The sequence below is a fragment of the Aspergillus undulatus genome, assembly GCF_047715775.1.
Source record: "Aspergillus undulatus strain CBS 261.88 unplaced genomic scaffold BDV17scaffold_8, whole genome shotgun sequence".
NCBI classification, from domain to species: domain Eukaryota; kingdom Fungi; phylum Ascomycota; class Eurotiomycetes; order Eurotiales; family Aspergillaceae; genus Aspergillus; species Aspergillus undulatus.
The window spans coordinates 204,812-221,470 of record NW_027396612.1 but is presented as its reverse complement, the minus strand read 5'-3'; the positions used below and the strand labels follow the sequence as shown (position 1 = coordinate 221,470).

At 51.7% G+C, this 16,659-nt stretch overlaps 6 protein-coding genes across 6 annotated transcripts; 2 read left to right on the top strand and 4 right to left on the bottom strand.

The window, feature by feature from the left end:
• Nucleotides 1-2,308: 2,308 nt before the first annotated feature.
• Nucleotides 2,309-3,424, top strand: BDV17DRAFT_288411 (uncharacterized protein; the record flags this gene model as incomplete). The annotated part of the gene is made up of 1 exon (XM_073761400.1): nt 2,309-3,424. The coding sequence occupies one exon, from the start codon at nt 2,309-2,311 to the stop codon at nt 3,422-3,424; it is 1,116 nt and encodes a 371-aa protein (XP_073618659.1).
• A 1,591-nt stretch (nt 3,425-5,015) lies between these two features.
• BDV17DRAFT_288409 (uncharacterized protein) lies at nt 5,016-6,149 on the bottom strand (the record flags this gene model as incomplete). The annotated part of the gene is made up of 1 exon (XM_073761399.1): nt 5,016-6,149. The coding sequence occupies one exon, from the start codon at nt 6,147-6,149 to the stop codon at nt 5,016-5,018; it is 1,134 nt and encodes a 377-aa protein (XP_073618658.1).
• An 840-nt stretch (nt 6,150-6,989) lies between these two features.
• On the bottom strand, nt 6,990-8,255 carry BDV17DRAFT_255393 (Zn(II)2Cys6 transcription factor domain-containing protein). The gene has a single exon (XM_073756926.1). It carries the CDS (start codon nt 8,214-8,216, stop codon nt 7,029-7,031), a length of 1,188 nt encoding a protein of 395 aa, XP_073618657.1. The 5' UTR covers nt 8,217-8,255; the 3' UTR covers nt 6,990-7,028.
• A 347-nt stretch (nt 8,256-8,602) lies between these two features.
• On the bottom strand, nt 8,603-9,880 carry BDV17DRAFT_288407 (ferritin-like domain-containing protein; the record flags this gene model as incomplete). Its single annotated transcript, XM_073761398.1, has 3 exons — nt 8,603-9,316; nt 9,370-9,734; nt 9,811-9,880. 3 exons carry the CDS (start codon nt 9,878-9,880, stop codon nt 8,603-8,605), a joined length of 1,149 nt encoding a protein of 382 aa, XP_073618656.1.
• Nucleotides 9,881-13,121: 3,241 nt separating this feature from the next.
• Nucleotides 13,122-13,855, top strand: BDV17DRAFT_288405 (uncharacterized protein; the record flags this gene model as incomplete). The annotated part of the gene is made up of 2 exons (XM_073761397.1): nt 13,122-13,327; nt 13,405-13,855. 2 exons carry the CDS (start codon nt 13,122-13,124, stop codon nt 13,853-13,855), a joined length of 657 nt encoding a protein of 218 aa, XP_073618655.1.
• Nucleotides 13,856-14,980: 1,125 nt separating this feature from the next.
• BDV17DRAFT_301461 (FAD-binding oxidoreductase) lies at nt 14,981-16,641 on the bottom strand (the record flags this gene model as incomplete). The annotated part of the gene is made up of 2 exons (XM_073764262.1): nt 16,327-16,641; nt 14,981-16,261 (listed from the first exon to the last, which is right to left on the bottom strand). Exons 1-2 carry the CDS (start codon nt 16,462-16,464, stop codon nt 14,981-14,983), a joined length of 1,419 nt encoding a protein of 472 aa, XP_073618654.1. The 5' UTR covers nt 16,465-16,641.
• Between the last annotated feature and the right edge of the window lie 18 nt (nt 16,642-16,659).

The window sequence follows — 16,659 nt, the reverse complement described above, 5'->3', positions numbered from 1 at the left end:
CACATTTTACGGGCTTGGAGACCTTTCATCCATGATTTTCTTTGAATTCGACAACGAGGATAATAAAAATTGTTTCTTTTTTTTTTTTTGGCAATGTAACAAAAGCCTTTAACCTTGAGACTGCCGCAAAGGGTTTGCATTGCCATTCTGCGTTTCAAGCTCTTCAACCTATGGGACCTGCGTCTTACACTCCAAGGAATCTATGTCGCCACTGCCTTTGTACTGGCTGGAACGAACCTATTGTATAAGCATATTCACTTCGGCCTTTCGATGCTGGCAGAATACCTTATATTTGCCCTTTGTGCCTCTTTTGTGAATCTGATGTCTCTTTAAGCCCTTGAGCCAGGGCTAGACTGCTTTCAACCACAACATGGATCTTGTCAACCATTACAGTTCTTCCTGAAGGACTTCGTTCAAGTCTAAAGCCTAGGGGCAATGACCTTCGTTCCAGAATTGTCAATGGAATTGTGATAACAATTAAATCTATGTTGTATCTCTGTCTCCATGCAAGCAACAAGGCAATGCAATGAACCCATTGCCCGCACCCTGCTCCCAACAATACTCGGCCACTCCCAACAAGCGACATTGTTACGCCCTCCAGCGTTGTCCCTTCAAGGTTGGCGAATAGGGCATACGGGAAACAATGGTGGCGTGCACCACCTTTGGCCACCTTCCAATGTACGCGAGTCAGCATGCTGCAGAGCCTGAGGTCTCTCCGACGACCCAGCTGGGATATTCGGGATACGGCTGCCCTTTATTCTTGTATGCATTTTTAATGCTCGTTATGTTAGCCTTCGTTCGGCCCCACGGCCCACTTGAAAGTCCACCTGATGAGGGCACCGGGCGTATGCGAACCTTACTTACCTGGTCTCATTTTACTGAGTCACTATAGGTCATTTGGGACGTCTGAGGAGACATGTGAGGCGAGCCCTAGACCCCCACATTCCATATGGTACCCAATGCACAGGCTCGAGGTCCGTTCCCATACCTCTGTTTTTACATACGCTGGATGTTAATACTACGGATCCTGTAACAAACAGCCGTCGGGAGTCCGTCAGTTATCACACCTTTGGTGTACGACCATTGTCAAAGTGAAGACTACAAATCTTCACGTTTGCAAAAGGTAGAAAATGAAATCCACGTTGAATTAAACTACGTTGGTTTGCATTAAGGGCTCGTACCACGAATGATACTGGCAGACCCTACATCTAAAATCGACATGTTCCCGTACATCTCCGCACCTTGTTTGGTGAAGAGTTTGCTACTCGCCAGACAGGTGACGCCACTACACAATATCGCAAGGAATATCAGCGGACTACTAAGTACATAAAATCCTATTCTAAAAACTCGTCCGCCGATCCCCATCCTTCCTCCCCAAAATCCACTCCTCCAAACTTTCCCTCCCGCCCACCTTATAAAAACCACATGCTGATCAACCCTAACAACAATCCCAACACCCAGTTCCACGCTCCCATCAGTCCGCCTCCGAAGCCCAAACACATGCTCACCGACATCCGGAGCCGGAACCTTCGTATTAAGACGCACCTGCATGCGGATGAAGTCCGCGTATTTGGCGGGTTCCTAGTTAGGACTCTTGTTGTCGGTGTCAGCGCAGCAGACATTGCAGTTCTTTAGCCAGACTATCCGCTTAATTTCTAGAACGCCGATTGGTTTGTCTCGGCCCCAGTGAAGATGCCCGGATAGGTCTAGCGAGAAGCCATTTGTGATGGAGCCGTGCATGGCGAGTTTGGGGGCGGATTTGCTTGGGGTTAGGTCGGAGAGTTCGATTGTGTCTTTGCCTAGGTGAGAGCGGTCTGTTGGGACTGTGGTTTGGGGATACTTGCAAGAGAGTATTGGCATGCTTGGCATTTTTGACATGGTGAACATGGTTGAGGTGGGCTTTAAGTGAGCTCAAGGGACAGTATGAATGGGAAGAAGTAAGGAAGAAGGATGGAAGAGTGGTAGCTTGTACCCTGTGTGAGATGGTTCTTGTTCAGTCAGGAAATAGAGGTGATTATAAACTGAGCAAGGGAAAAGTGAATCTAGTCTGAGGACAAAGCTGCCATGAATGAATACAACCCTAATTACGTCAATGACAGCCTCTAGAAGAAGAGCACCCACAACATCCTTTAGCAAGTGAAAGAAAGTGAATAAAAATTCCATGAATAATGGCACCCATAGCAAACACCCAGTACATATCCCTACATTTGCCACAGTATAAATACCTCCCTTTCACAAATCCCCTTGACGTTTCAGCAGTTGCCCATAATCAACCGGCTGTATTCCAGGCTCATCATCCACAACCAGCATGGCCGAATCCCTCCACGAGCTCGTCAGCACCTGCGCCGGGAGACTCACCAAGCTCGTTGACTCCCGGCAGCTACTGCAGTGGGAGCACCAAGTCCCGCAGAGCCTATGGCGAAATGAGTGCAACCGATTCGAGGAGTGGATTCAAAATGTGGAAGCCGACAAAACAGGCCTTTACTCTTTGGACTACCGACTCCGGGAAGCCTCGCATACAAGAGTCTGTCTCAACCAGCTCCTACACCGTATTCAAGAGCTGTCCATCGGTATTCGTGGCGCCGTGAGGATTTTTCCTCGCGAGGACGAAGATGACCTCTCCCCTGGCTTCGGTTCTAGCCCCGGCTTCGGCCCCAACCCGGCCTCCAGCTCTAGCTCCAGCTCCGGCTCAGACGACGGCAGTTCGACGGACTTGGCTGCGCTGCAGATATTCCACTTCCGGCTTGCCGATGCAATTGGGGGTTTGAATCGGCTCAAGGAGTCGATTTTGCATCCGGTGCCGCACGATCGAACGATGGACTTTGATGTCTTCGAGGCAAACTTGGTGGCTGATAGGGAGTGCGTGGAAAGCAAATATCCAGATGCAGATCCCCGGGTAGTCACTCGCCTAGCACGGGGCATCTCGGAGCGAAGGGCTGTGCTGGAGCATCGCCAGCAACACCATAGTCACCGTAACAGTCTCGCTCACAGTCCGAACGTTAGCCATGGCCGTAACCGTAACCATAAGCATCCCTCACAATCGAAAAACAAAGCATCTATCTCATCACCACCACCACCAGACTTCAAGAGCAACGCCGAATTCGACTGTCCATTCTGCTTCTGGATCATCTCCCTACCCAACCAGACGGAATGGAAGCGACACGTCTTCCACGACTTGATGGCCTACGTCTGCGTCTTCAAGAATTGCCCGGGACCCCGCGGCCTCTACGAGAGCCGGTACGAGTGGCACCGCCACCTGGAAAGGTTGCATGGCGAGGATATGGAGAAGCGCACTTGTCCACTCTGCAATAAATCCCGGATACGAGTTTCTAAGTTTGAGGATCATATTGCTAAGCATCTTGAGGAACTTGCGGTGGGCTCTTTGCAGAATGAGAATAAGGCGGAGGGGGCTGCAGTAGGTTGAATAGCTACGCCTTACATTAGGGCAAGCCTGGAACGTTCATTACCGTCTCATTATGCTGGAATCCGGGCCATTCGCTAAGAAAGGACTATTTGTTATGCCAATTGAAAGTCGCTCAGTAGAATTGAAGTAGATCTCAAGTGCTAGCTGTAGAAGTAAAAACCAGCTGCTGGATTCCTCGCTCTGATGCGTTTAGCGGATGACTTGAGCGACGATTCAGGCCAATGATGACATCTTGTCCATCTGAGATGGGAAGTCTGAGTGTGCTCTAGACTGCAGATATCCCCGGGCCCTAATTGAAAGACTCTATCTGATAACCACCACTATGATATTTCTTCGTACGCTAAAACCATGAATTTGAACACTCTCTCATACTATATGCATTATACTAATGTTATCACCAGCCTCGAAATATATCACTTCGCTATAACATGAATCCCCTACTCCTACTGAACAACAACAACAACCACATCCCCAAAAGCCCCCGTAACCCTCCCCACCCCAATCCAAGCCTCCCCATCATCCGCTCTACAAAACCCCACCGCCGTCCCCCCAACACCCTTCCCCTCGACCCCGCCATACCGTCCCCGCTTAAATGCCAGGAGATCCAAGTACGTCGCGGGTCTCCAACTCTCTGCCCAGAATCCCGGGACGGGATCGACTAGGATCAGCGATGGCATGTCGAGGTGCCGCTTTACAGGGCCGTAGGACCAGGAGAGATGGCCTGTGTTTCGATTGTCATGGAAGCCGGAGGCGAGGGCCCCGATTGGGGGAGCGAGAGGGACGGCTTGCGGGTTTGATGCTGTTGGGTGATGAGGGGGAGGGGTGGGTTGGGGTTCGAGGAGGACGTGGAGTCTCTCAGTTGGGGCTTCTTCGTGCGCGATGGCGTCCATGTCGTAGTAAATTCCCATTTGGTGGTTCTTCCTGTTTTATTGGGCTTGTCAGTTTGGCGAAGAATGGAGATATGTGTAGGAAGGAAATGTGATCTGGAGAATGGAATTGAAGAGATAATAAGGATTCATTCCACGGCAAGGTCATTGTGTCTGTCAAAAAAGATATCTCATTGACATACGCAACAAAAACAAGTCTTCCAATGGTCCCTTTCTTGTGCGTCCCATTCAACTCCGCAACATGTGCATAAAGACGGAAAAAGGCTCTTTCTTTCACCACCCTTGAATGTATTGTCAACCGGAATACGACTTCTTTAATCATGGAACCTGTACCACAATGGGTTCCGGCGATTGACCAGTTTCATGTGCTGTATGGCGTCAGTGGATAGGATAGCTCAAGCCTATGGCGGGTCAATCGTCTGGTCTTGTTTGGCTTGCTTCGTCTTCTCTCCCCTGGGTTCAGATCGGGGGCGCTGCGATGAAGAGCGCTTAATAGTGAATCTCTGGTATCGAGAGGGGCCCGTCTTTTCTGATGCTTGGAGCGTTTGCGCTGCTTTTGCAAGCCGGCTATGTAGAGGTAATACCTTATCACGATCCAGATAGTAAAGTGGGAAGGTCTAGGTAGTACTAGAAGTACAGTGGGAACGGGTTGAACATATATAAAGGGATTATATCAAAATAACTCTTAACACCAGACTGAGAACTCAATCCTCAATCTCATCACAAATATCAACACCCATATCCTCAAACCCATTTCTCACCAAATAAAGGCTCGCATCATGCTTAACCCCAATAACCCTCCCCATGCCATACATCAGCTTATCCCCAGGCCCATCAACCTTGAGCAGACCCATCGCATACTCCCCAAGCTCAACCGGCTTGCTGTACTCAAACTCCGCCATATCGAGGAGACTCTCGTAGGGGATCTGCACGAACTTGCTAAGTTGGTACTCGGGCGTTTCTTCGACCATAATGAGCGTTTTGAAGGGGAGGATCTCGGTGACTTCGCCGAAGGCGCTGTGTACGGAGCGGCCCTTGTCTTGCTTTACGAGGAACCCGCCTGTCCAGTCGCCGATTTTCTTGTCTGGTTGGAGACTGACAAGGGGCATAGGATGGGGGGTGCGGGTGGTGGTCTCCGACTGGTGACTGGGTTGGAGTTGGGCGCAGATGTGTTCGGAGTGGGCGACTGCATCGGCGAGCTCGATTGAGTCGGTTAGGGCTGTCCATTCGGATTCGAGTTCGCTTTGGGCGGCGGAAGAGTCGCTTCCGCTCTCGCTCTCATTACTTTCACCGCTACTCGCAGAATCCATCACGACAAACTGCTCGTGGGCGGCGATATTGAGGAACTCGTCCACATCGGCCCAGGCCGTTTCGTCGGTATGGTAGGGAGGTTTGGCAGCGACTACGACTCTGCCGTCAAAGTCATTCGAACCGTACTGTGCATACATCTGGGGAGAAGCGCGCTGGCTCATGCGTAGAAACTCAACAGCATCAGCCCATTCTTCACCACTGCCAACGATCCCGCCGCAGTTAGAAGTACCTCCTTCGGCAAAGGCCTCGGCGGCAATTTCAGCAGCGCGTTGGACATTCTCCATAGCCTGTGCTGCCTCTTGCGCAGGGAGTAATGCGCCGGCAGCACACTCCTCCATTGCAAGGAAGCGGGCGTACTCATCCAGAGTGCAGAAGGAGGTGCCCTTCTGGCATGCGAGAGCATTGGCGTAACGTGTTGCGGCGGTGGCCGCTTGCGAGACTGCGTTGCATGCAGCTAGGGCTGCGGTGGTGGCAGCGGCAATGATCGTTTGGTAGTGTTCAGCCGGGGTGTAGTAGATGGCAGTCATCTTGATGTTTTTTGATCTCTGTGCAGTGATTTTCGCGCGTTGAGCGTACCTGACCCTTTGCTGTAAATGACTGATCTCGATGATTCTAGTAATTCGAGAGGGGATCGAGTCAACTTTATAATCCTCTTGTTCCCTTGACCACCGCTCCTGAAGCGCGGTCAAAGGTCAATGCCAGCATTGTCCCTTCGAGTTTTGAATCACAATCATAGCTTTGTTGGTCCTTGTTCGTTATCAGGCGTTTTATGTAGAAGGCAGTGGGAGCCATTGCCGGGTGTACTCTGCTTTGTTGGATTCTTTTCAGCGATGCGCACAGTGCCCCCTCTCGCTTTTTGTTCTGCATGGAGTGTCCAAGAGAACCTGACTTTTGCGCGCAAATCGATACTTCTTAGGTTGTCTGACAATGGAAATGTCTTTGGATATTCTGGATGCCATTGTCCTCGCCCAATGAATATGGGCTTCGTCTTCTTTGCTGGCTCTGCGGAGGCGGCAACTTGAGCATCGTAGTAGGACAATCTGGGTCAGGGGAACCTGATATTCCAAGGAGGTCGAAAAAACGGTCTTTGACATGCTGCAATGGCCCGTGATGACGAAAGTAATACTGATCCCCGAACCAATGCACGGAGGGTCCGCTCCCCTGCGCTAGGGGTCCTACTATCGTAACGTAGTTTATCTTTGGGATGTCAAACCATCAGCCGTTTGTTTAATGTAGAGGTGGCTAAGCGGATGGTAAGTGGGATGGTTCAAATGGCCGGTCGAAGGTCACGACTTGTTACTTTGAAGTAATCCTCATCAACACTAGAAGGGACGGAGCGACTTACTCCCATCGGTAGTTCGAAACTGGACACAATGATATAATGCCGATGTGTCACTGTCATGCCGCTAACTGCTATTCAAGAGGCTAGCTATGACGCCAATCTCGGGTACAGGCTGGACAGATATTCGAGGCACATCCGCCACTTTCCGTCGAACCCAGCCTAGACAACTCTCCCAGAGAGGATCCCGAGCAACCAGCTCAGTGACCAATTCCGATACCAAGGCCCGCCCGGACTTCTTTGCCCACCACCGTCGGCCGTCAAGTTGGGTCAAGAGGATGGCCCAATGCGCAAGAACCAGCATCGAGAAGGGTTGCCGCCGGCGAAGGCTCTCAACGTATTCCTTGTCCACGGCTGCCAGCCAGGACAACACTGGTGCCGGGCCCGAGGAGCGAGAGAACTTCATGAAGCAGTGACGAAGATGATTGAGGACATCGACGTTTACAGCGGTCCCGTCCTGCGCATTCAACGCGGCGAGTTGATCCAGCGCAGCCTCGGTATCCTCGTCGATTTGGGCAATGCTGTCCTTCTTCCAGAATTCGCCCTGTCGGAAAAGGCCCAGGTTTATCCAGGACTGGCGCTGTCCGATCGTGAGGATCTTCTTCACTCCTTGCAAGAGTTCAAACACCGTGAGAATATTATCCATCATTCGTAACGCGTTCTCACGCGTCGCAGTTAGTTGAGGCAATGCGAGGCTGATGGCCGTTGTTGCCACCGACTGTGCAAAAGCCGCGTCGCAGTTTTCCGGCGTGAGGTTTCCAATGGTAATCCGAAACGGCTCGAGGCTTCTACTGTGATATTCAAGCCCGGCGTCAATATACGCTAGTGCATCGTCCGACGACTCACGCGTCGTGGCGATATGCAGTGACGCGAGCGACAGGATTCCGTGCATCAGATATCGGTGCTTCAAAGCCAGACGTGGGACGACGACCTGCCATGTCCGCGTCTCGGATTCGCTCACGCAGAGACTCTGATATGTCTCTGCGGTAAACTGGTGCATAAGCTCTAGCTCGTCGACGGAGTGAAGCTTGGGCGGCGTTGGCGGTGGCCGGGCCGGGCTGCCCACCCTGTTTAGCTGCCACTGCGCGTTCGCATCGTGGCTCGTGCTTGTGCTTGTGCGTCGACCATTCGCGAGTAGAGAGGCCGGCAAGACGCGGGAGTAGGTGCAGTCGCTCAGCCGACGGAGAATGCAATTGGTGCAGGGAGGGCCGACTTCGTCGCACTTCGCGTCTCCGGCGGCAGTGGTCGCAGCCATATCGCGATTTGGTGTGGGCTTTGCGGGGCCTCTGCATGGTCAGTCAGTTCGGTTGGAAGTTTGCAATCGGGATTGTCAGCGTGGCCAGTGCAGATTCTTTCTTCTGGTTTGGTCTCGAGTCGCTCTTTCGGCAATTTGGGAAGGCGCGCACTGCATTACGTCATGGGTGTTTTTTGTACGACAAATAAGAATACACTCAGGCATCCAGGCATCAACTGAGAACCAGAGGTACTCTAGTCGTTTAAAAAAATGGAGATGACTAAGAAATAAATAGATTAAGGTAAGAATACAGTCAACGGTCAAAGACGGGAACCTATTAGTATATACAATTTGAACATATCGACCCATCTGAATCACCACCGCCTAAGGTACAAGTTACACCCACCCTACAGAAAGAATCCAGCAATGGCAACGAGAGCACCCGCAATACCGCCAACACGACAGCTCATGGAGCTAGCAGCACCAGTAAAGTCAGGAGTCGTAGCGCTAGCAGAGGCAGAGGGAGTCATGGAAGCACTGGGCATAGCGGCCCAGCCGGAGGGACCAGCACCCATGCCCATACCGTTACCCCAGGACATGGTAGGCGAGGGCATAGGCATAGCGCTACCTGACATGGACATGCCGTGACCAGAGCCAGCACCACCACCGGGCATTGTGCTGCTGCCGCTGCCGTGGCCGTTCATCGAGCAGTCGCCGAGCATACCGCCCATCTTGGGACCAACCTCAACAATAGCGGGCCCAGCGACAATGTTGTCGTCATTGGCAACATTACCGCCGTTGGTGAGAACAACATAGCTCTGGCCCGCAACACCCTCCGGGATAGTAACAGTGAAGTGGCCCTTCTCACCAGCCATTACCTTCGCCCAGACCGGTCCGGTCACGGTAATGAACGCCGCGTGGACGTCCTCGGTCTTCATGGCGTCAAAGCCCTCGCCCGCCATGAGCTGCACCTTGTCACCGACCATGACGGCGCCCACGCTGGATATAGTCAGGGCGGGGAACGCCTTGACGGGTAACTGCCCGTTGCTCTCGGGGCACGAGGCGATGAATGGAGAGGCAATGGTGTACACCTCGTTCAAGCCCAGAGGGTTATCGAACGGCTGGGCGGTGGGCTTCTCGCCGAGCGCAGCCCTCAGTACGCGCTGTGGCGCACCTCAACGGCGAGGATACTCCCCGCGGCAGTGAGGTAGGCCTTGTCCATGATGTCCTTAGCAGCACCGAGATAAGCGCTAGCCCCGACGCCCTCGAGGATGTTTCCGAGGGCAAGGAAGGACTTGGCGTCGATGGACGGGAAGTTGTAGGTGCATGCGGCGACGGGCTTCGCTCCGGCCTTGGTAAGGGCCTGCGTGAGGAACTCAACGTGGACCTTCTCGTCTGCGGCGACAGACTTGAGGTTGTTGTAGACTGTTCCGGAGACGCCTGCTGCCATGAAGTCGGCCTTGGTGTAGTTCTTCATGCCCTGCTCGTAGAAGGTGGCTTCGAGGTGTTCGAGGGTGAGCGCATAGTTGAGGATGTCGGCTGGGACAGTTAGTATATGGTATGTAGGAGGTGAAGGTGAGGTGGTGAGTGCCATCAGTGACGCCGCCATCGGCACGCTGATCAAAAGGGCCGGCCTGGGCAAGCTGCAGAGCAGCACCGACGAGGGCGAGAGAAGTGAACTTCATTTTGCTGAATGGATGGTGGATGGATAAGATTGTTGATTCGGTCTGGTCGGTTCAGCAAGTAAACGAGCGTGATGAGGAAGGATAATCACACCACCAACCAGGGAGGAAGGTTGCTTATATACACATCCTGACCCCTAATCAGCATCTTCCTTTGAGATCACATCACCCCAATAAAAATCTCCTCCCCCTGCTCTCTCGTTCTCGCTCCCGGAAGTCCCAGTTCCGTGCAGGCTCTGCTCTAGCCTCTACCCATGTCGAGGCAGGCCCAGACCAACAAACACAGCGATAAGATACCGGTCATCGCCAAAATAGCAAAAATCCAGGCACAGACGCAGTCAAAACCAGTTCGCGCAGTTCCCAAGTTCCCCATTGAGTCTAGGCGCAGACCCCCCGCAAAACGCTAGTGGACGGATCCCAACTTGCCGGGGCTTGGGAGTAAAGGGTGTCCAATCGCTACGTGAGAAGAACGAGCGAAAACGAGGGTCCACTTTATAGATGATCGATCGAGAATCTTTGGTTTTTGCTCTGGGGCGAGAGCTTTGATCATTGCGATCGACGGTTTTGCCGCTGCCGCTCCTCCGAGGTGTTGACAGGAGGTTTCTTATCGCAAAATACTGGTCACTTATTAGAATTCAGGTGAATGCTAGCTCCTCTCTCATTCATCCCAAGTAGGAACGAATCGGATGGCAGCGTTCCCGTGAGTTACTAAATATGGCAATGTGAGGACATGACCCGACCAAGCAGTAGATGGAGGCTCTCAGTAGCAGTGACAGTGGCAACAAAAATGCTCCTTTTAGAGGACTGACAAATCTCTCTACCTTGCCGTTGTAGAACTAGATGGTGCCTATGCTCAGGACATCTATCTCCGAGGACCATAGAATACTGAATTTAGATGTCCAGTCGCCGTTCAACCTCGGTATTGCTGATCAACCGTCACCTGGATACTTCTACTGCTGTCTTTCTCTGCCATTCGTCTCATTGGACTAATACCGCAAGGCTATGATCTCACTTTTTGGTCACTTCATTCTGCGCACATGCACATTGCCGTGAGATGCCTGCAGCTGGTGAATGTGGCAATTACTTTCTTGATATATCATGTGCCTCACGCAATCGACTACAATAATGAGCGATTATTGAACCTTCCAAGTCGCTGCTAACTGTCGTCACGCCGTATTTTAACAATCAAGCGGCGGAGGTACCCTAATATCAGCACTAGGTGTGAAGCTCTCGAAACTCGCAACGCTTCCTTTTCTGAGGTCCCTCAGCCGTCCTTTCGCATACTCCCAACTCCTAGAAATCACGAAGCCCTAGTCAAATTCCTCAAATGCTATGGTTCTGTGTTCTGGATGTAGCTGTACTGCCAACTGGTACCCACTACGACAGAAGACCCCAGGACCAAATCAAAGGGCATGATCCCCAAGGCGCGGCAGACGGCAAGTCCTCTGATGTAATGCAGGGCCGTAAGACCCCTAGTGTAAGTTAAAGGGATACCTATACTGTGTAATTACTACTGCCATAAAGGGGAGACAGAGGCAGGCTATGCAGGCCAGTACATCGAGGTAGGCACGAAAGCTATGGGGGAACGCAGGCAGACACTTATCGAGATGGGAAACGCAGGCCTAAGGCTTGCTCCTGACAACATAGAGCGCTGGACCTTAGTTCTTAGACAAGCCCTTGTGGCGTTGTAGCAATTCAAACGGAGTTTCATGTAGAGGGATATATATATATATATATTTATCTAGATATTTCTGCACACGGTTTCCTTTAGCACAAACTAACAGAGATTGTCCCATCGATATACGTTTTATTGCCGTTCACTAGTCTTTGGTTCAAGTGACTTTGTAACCCGTTTCTTTCTTCCTATCTAATATGTGATTTTTGAATAGGGAAGTAGGATATCTTATAGAACAATTTCCATTGTGCCAAATATAGCTAAAGCAAACCACCTAACTCCGGTATCTCACTCCAAGAAATCAATAAAGAAAAGCGATAAACAAACAGTGCTCAGTACCAGTCTTCAACTAATGCCGCACCTTTGTCTTCCCACCCCTCGAGCTCTTAACCATAAAAACCATCACATCTTCCAAGACCGCAACGACCCATCCCTGGCCATAATGCAGATACGTCACCTCAAGACTCAGAGCACCCTCGGCTTACGAGCCTACCTTGGGCGCCGGCGCAGCATCACAAACAGCGCTGTGAGACTCCAGCGTCTCAGCTGTAAGGGGAAAGGCATTTGTACTGGCACTCACATCCACGGACCCGAGCCCGTCGCTCCCAGAGCAAGGAGCAACCCGGACAACGCGCGGGAGATGGATTGCCTCGCCTTGAATGGCGCCCCATGTGGGTGAGATGAAACCGTCTGAGTTGACTATTGTCAGGCCCGCGGTCGGGGTTGCTGGGCTTACTGGGCGGAGAGAGGGGGTATCGTACTTGTAGAAGATCCAGTTTGGGTCGAGGCTTGTGGTTGTGCTTGCGATTTGGGAGGTAGAGGTGGGAGTGGGGGAGGGGGTTATTTCGATAGTGGGAATCGGTGATGCGAACATTTTGTTGAATTTCTGAGTTGGCTTTGTGTATGGGTTTGATTTGTTGTAGGGTTGTAGACTCTGCCGCCTGAGTTGGTATCAGTGTGTTTGCGAATTGATTTCGAGATTGTCGATGTTCATTCGAGTCGTCGTCGCGGATGTTTATATACTGGACTGACTTTTGACTACATGACACAACAACAATTTTTTATTTTACTATTCACCCAGTATGGCCTACACAGTGCCAGTTGCTATCCAATAAACGCATACCCTCGTCTTCTTTGAGGAAGCATAATGAAGCAGTTGTCCCTGCCCTTGTGTGCTTCATGACTGAACGCGCCTTTTAGCCAAGTGCTTTGAGAGGTGGGACTCGTGAGCCAAAAGGAGTGGCAGTGCGATTGTAAGGATAACCCAGATACTATCAAGCGCTGAAACTACCTATTTTTGAAGATGTCTTTGGTTTGTTTAGGAAGGAATGTTCCTTTATCTCATTGGAGGGCAGCCCTAATACAGTTTTCGTGGACAGTCCGGACATCAATGCGTCTTTGAACCTAGGCTTTACAAACTCAGGCAAATTATAGAATAAAGGCACTTTGAATAGAATGCAAGAGAGGAAGGTTCATTGCATTGCATATTTGAACTGACAATGCAAGCTTTATTGCAACATTGTTCTATGTCTTTCAAGAAAGGCTGGTGGTAGGATCATTCACGCCAGCATGGAGCACGCTGTCAAAGAAAAAGAGCCGAAAAAGCCTGTATTCGCCTTCCAGAGCAAGGACGAAGTCTCTTTTAGGATTTTTGGCCATCCTGTTGTTCCATCAAGCCGATCGGAACCTCATCTCCCCCCCCAGCAGATGTTGCCGCCCAGCCCCATTTCGCCTCCTGGTTCGCGAGACGGCCAGCCGGACACTGCGTTGATGCGGTGTTTGTCGAAACCTCCAGGCCCCTGCTGCTGCCAACAGAGCATAAGCTATAACTGACACGGCTGAATCTGCCAAGGCCACACCTCAAGTTCGTCCTCGAGGAGTTCCTAGCGGAGCACCGAGCCAATATGGCTTTGTGCATGACCACTCGCGACTGCACAGACCCGCAGCATAAGCCAGGGATGCTGCTGTTGGTACCGCTCATCGTGCTGCTCACCCATATGGCTGCTGCATTTGATCAGGTACTGCAGGGAGGAGACACGAGCCAGCCACAGCCGCCTCCGACCTGCAACCCCTTGTCACCGACCGAGCATCGCAAGGAACAAATCAATCAAGCAAACACCCTGCGCGCTGAGCTCGCCAAGCTAGGAGCACTGATCCAAGAGTTCGACAGGCGGTATTGCAGCCTTGAAAATGTTCCTTTCGGCGAGGACACATTCCTTCTTCTTTCTCCGCTGTTTGCGAACCTTCAGTGGAAGACACATACCAAGTTTGACGCCGTGCGATCATGGGTGTCCCGGCTATAACAATCTTCATCTCGTTTCTCATTACATTCGATACCAACGACTATATACTTATACTACTCTATCTTGAGCGGATACACTCCGTGCTTGCTAATGTCTGACTCCTTCGCTCTCCTCTATCTCCTATCTCTGGTCCGTGAAAATCCCACAATAAGTCCGCCTACGATTGTTTCTACACAATGGTGCAAATTTACAGAATCTAGGCAGCTGAAACCAGATCCATTCATTCAGTACAAACTCCAGAAACGCACATCAGCCACAGGGGGAATGTGGGGGGTCTCGACCGTCCATCAACCGGCCCTTTAAATTCGGTACTTAAACCGCTAAGCCGACAGTAGCGGCGCAGTGGCTAAGTAGCTGTAACCAACCACTGAGAATAAGCCGCAAATAAAAAGCAAATACCGTCCCGCTTCCCTCGCGCAGAACGGTAGCAGTAGGACTTATCAACTCCGTATCTGCTCCGGAGTTTTACTAACGGAAACCCGGAGTTTTGGTCGCCCGGCGAACTTGATTCCCGTCCTTAGCACTCCTGAATCTTACTCTTATCCTGAATTTCGGGACGCAACGCTTGCGTGACTTCCAGTTTCTACTTCCAAGAACGTTCCATGCTAACCTCACTTGACGGTCTCCTGAGGCGGCCTTCTGCACTGATAAAGATGAGGCTGGCTGGCTAGCTAGCTAGCTGGACAGCCTGACCCACCAATTATTGGGATTTATTTCCGTCGCCCAAGCTGGCGGGTTGCGCGGCAAATCGTGCGTTGAGTTGTCTTGGGGTAACTCCGGCTTATTTCTGGGACTCTACCATCTCCTGGTCACTGTTCGGATTTGAGATTCCGTCTGGGCTCGGGCGAGTGGTAGTGGCGATGTGAGTGCCAGAGGGGGGAGAGCCGAGCCCTAAGTGTTTGGATTCCGGTGGCTGCCTTGTTGCGAGTCCGATCTACAGGCTTCACTGACCGGGAACCCTTTCCTGTACGTGCTTTTGACCTTCCAAAACAACTACTGAGGGGAGAGCCGGAGTTATTGTTACTCGCCACAGATAGTCGCCTTGAATGCATTCATTCTTCAGTCTAGCCTACAAAGCAGACGCGAGGCGTCATAACAATAAGGAGGGAACTGCCAAATCATGGACTACTCGACCAGAGAGTACCACTTGTTGAAGACATTGTTAGGATCATACCGCTTCTTCAGCTCAACCAGCCGCGCATAGTTGACACCAAAGACCTGCTTCGGATCAGCCGACAGATGATCATAGTTGCCGTACTCCGTCACAGGCCCCTCAGCCGGGCGGCCGTTGTTTCTCCGCTCGGTAACAACCAAGCTTGCCATATCGCGACTCCACCTCTCCATCCTCACGTCTTCCATTTGTTCATTCCAGTACAGCATGATCATCGTATTCTGAACGCGCCCTCGATGTCCGTGCGCCGTTGCAGTGACGGGAACTTCGCACCACTTATCCGGCTTGTAGAATTCGAACTCAATAATAGACCTGTCTGATCCCGCAACGTTCAAATGCATCTCGTCGAGCTGCGGGACTATGTTCTCCCGCAAGAACGAAGGTCGCAGAGGAGTGGTATAAGCTGCTCCCTTGGAAAAATTGCGGCCACCACACTTCGCATTCGGCGTCAACATGCTGCATAGCGAGGCGTACGACTGTTCTTTGGTTGTGTCAACAAGAGGGCCCAAATCAAGCAACGGCTTGAAGATACTCTTAGCGGTTTCACCGTCTCCATTGTGGAAGACCATTGCCATGATTCCCAAGTCGCGACCCGAGTTCACAAAGGGGTATCTGGAAAGTTGAATCACAATGGCAGAGTCTCCATCCGTGGTTTCAATCAAATTGTTGGCAAACTCGAAAACCGCCTCAAGGTGATCGAGAGTGAACCCGAGCACGCCGGCCCATACAGGATTTTTTAGCTCGTGAGCGACGAAGACAAACTCGACAACCACGCCGAAGCATTGTCCTGCACCTCGAATCGCCCAGAAGAGATCTTGATTTACGTGCTCCGACGCAAGGGTAATACTCCCGTCAGCTAGAACAACAGTCGCCGCGACTAGGTTGTCAATCATAAGCCCATGACGCGGCGAAAGCCATCCATAGCCTCCACCAAGCGTAAGCCCACCAATCCCAGTATCATCAACGATTCCTTGGACTATTGCCAAATCATATCCCTCAAGGGCGTCATTGACGTCCTTCGCTCGACATCCCCCTCCAACACGAACGATCTTCGAGTCCGAATGTACGGTGACGTTACGCATACGGTCAAGGTCGATAACGAGGCCCCCGTAAGACGAAGACGCATCGCTCGTGGTATGCTTCCCACAAGCGACCGCGAAGGAGACATTTCGCTTGACGCAGCCGAGAACAGTAGCCGCAACCTCTTCCGCGGACGTCGGGAGTACAATGATTGCCTAGACAAAAGCCGGAACGTCAGTTCATGCAGCCTCTTCCGTCGCGCTCATGGTCGCAACCATACCGGGGCATTAGACACAGCATCCGTCCACCGCAGAATACTCTGTCCGTACCCTTCCGAAATGGGAGTCAGGATCTCGCAGTTCAGCGCCTCTCGGAGCTCCGAGAGCAGCAGCACAATGTCGTCGGGGTTGGCGCTCATGTTGCGGCCGATGAAGAGAAGTCGTGAGGATACAGTGATATTGACACAATGCAATGGTTCGGCAGATCATTGGTCGCGATCCAGAGCCCACAGAACACATGCAACCTGGGCACAAAGGAGAAAACATTGAGATGTGTAATTGCCAGTAAGGCCTGGGCCTGGGTCGCTCCTGCCTGAAGGGAAAGATTGGGTTGA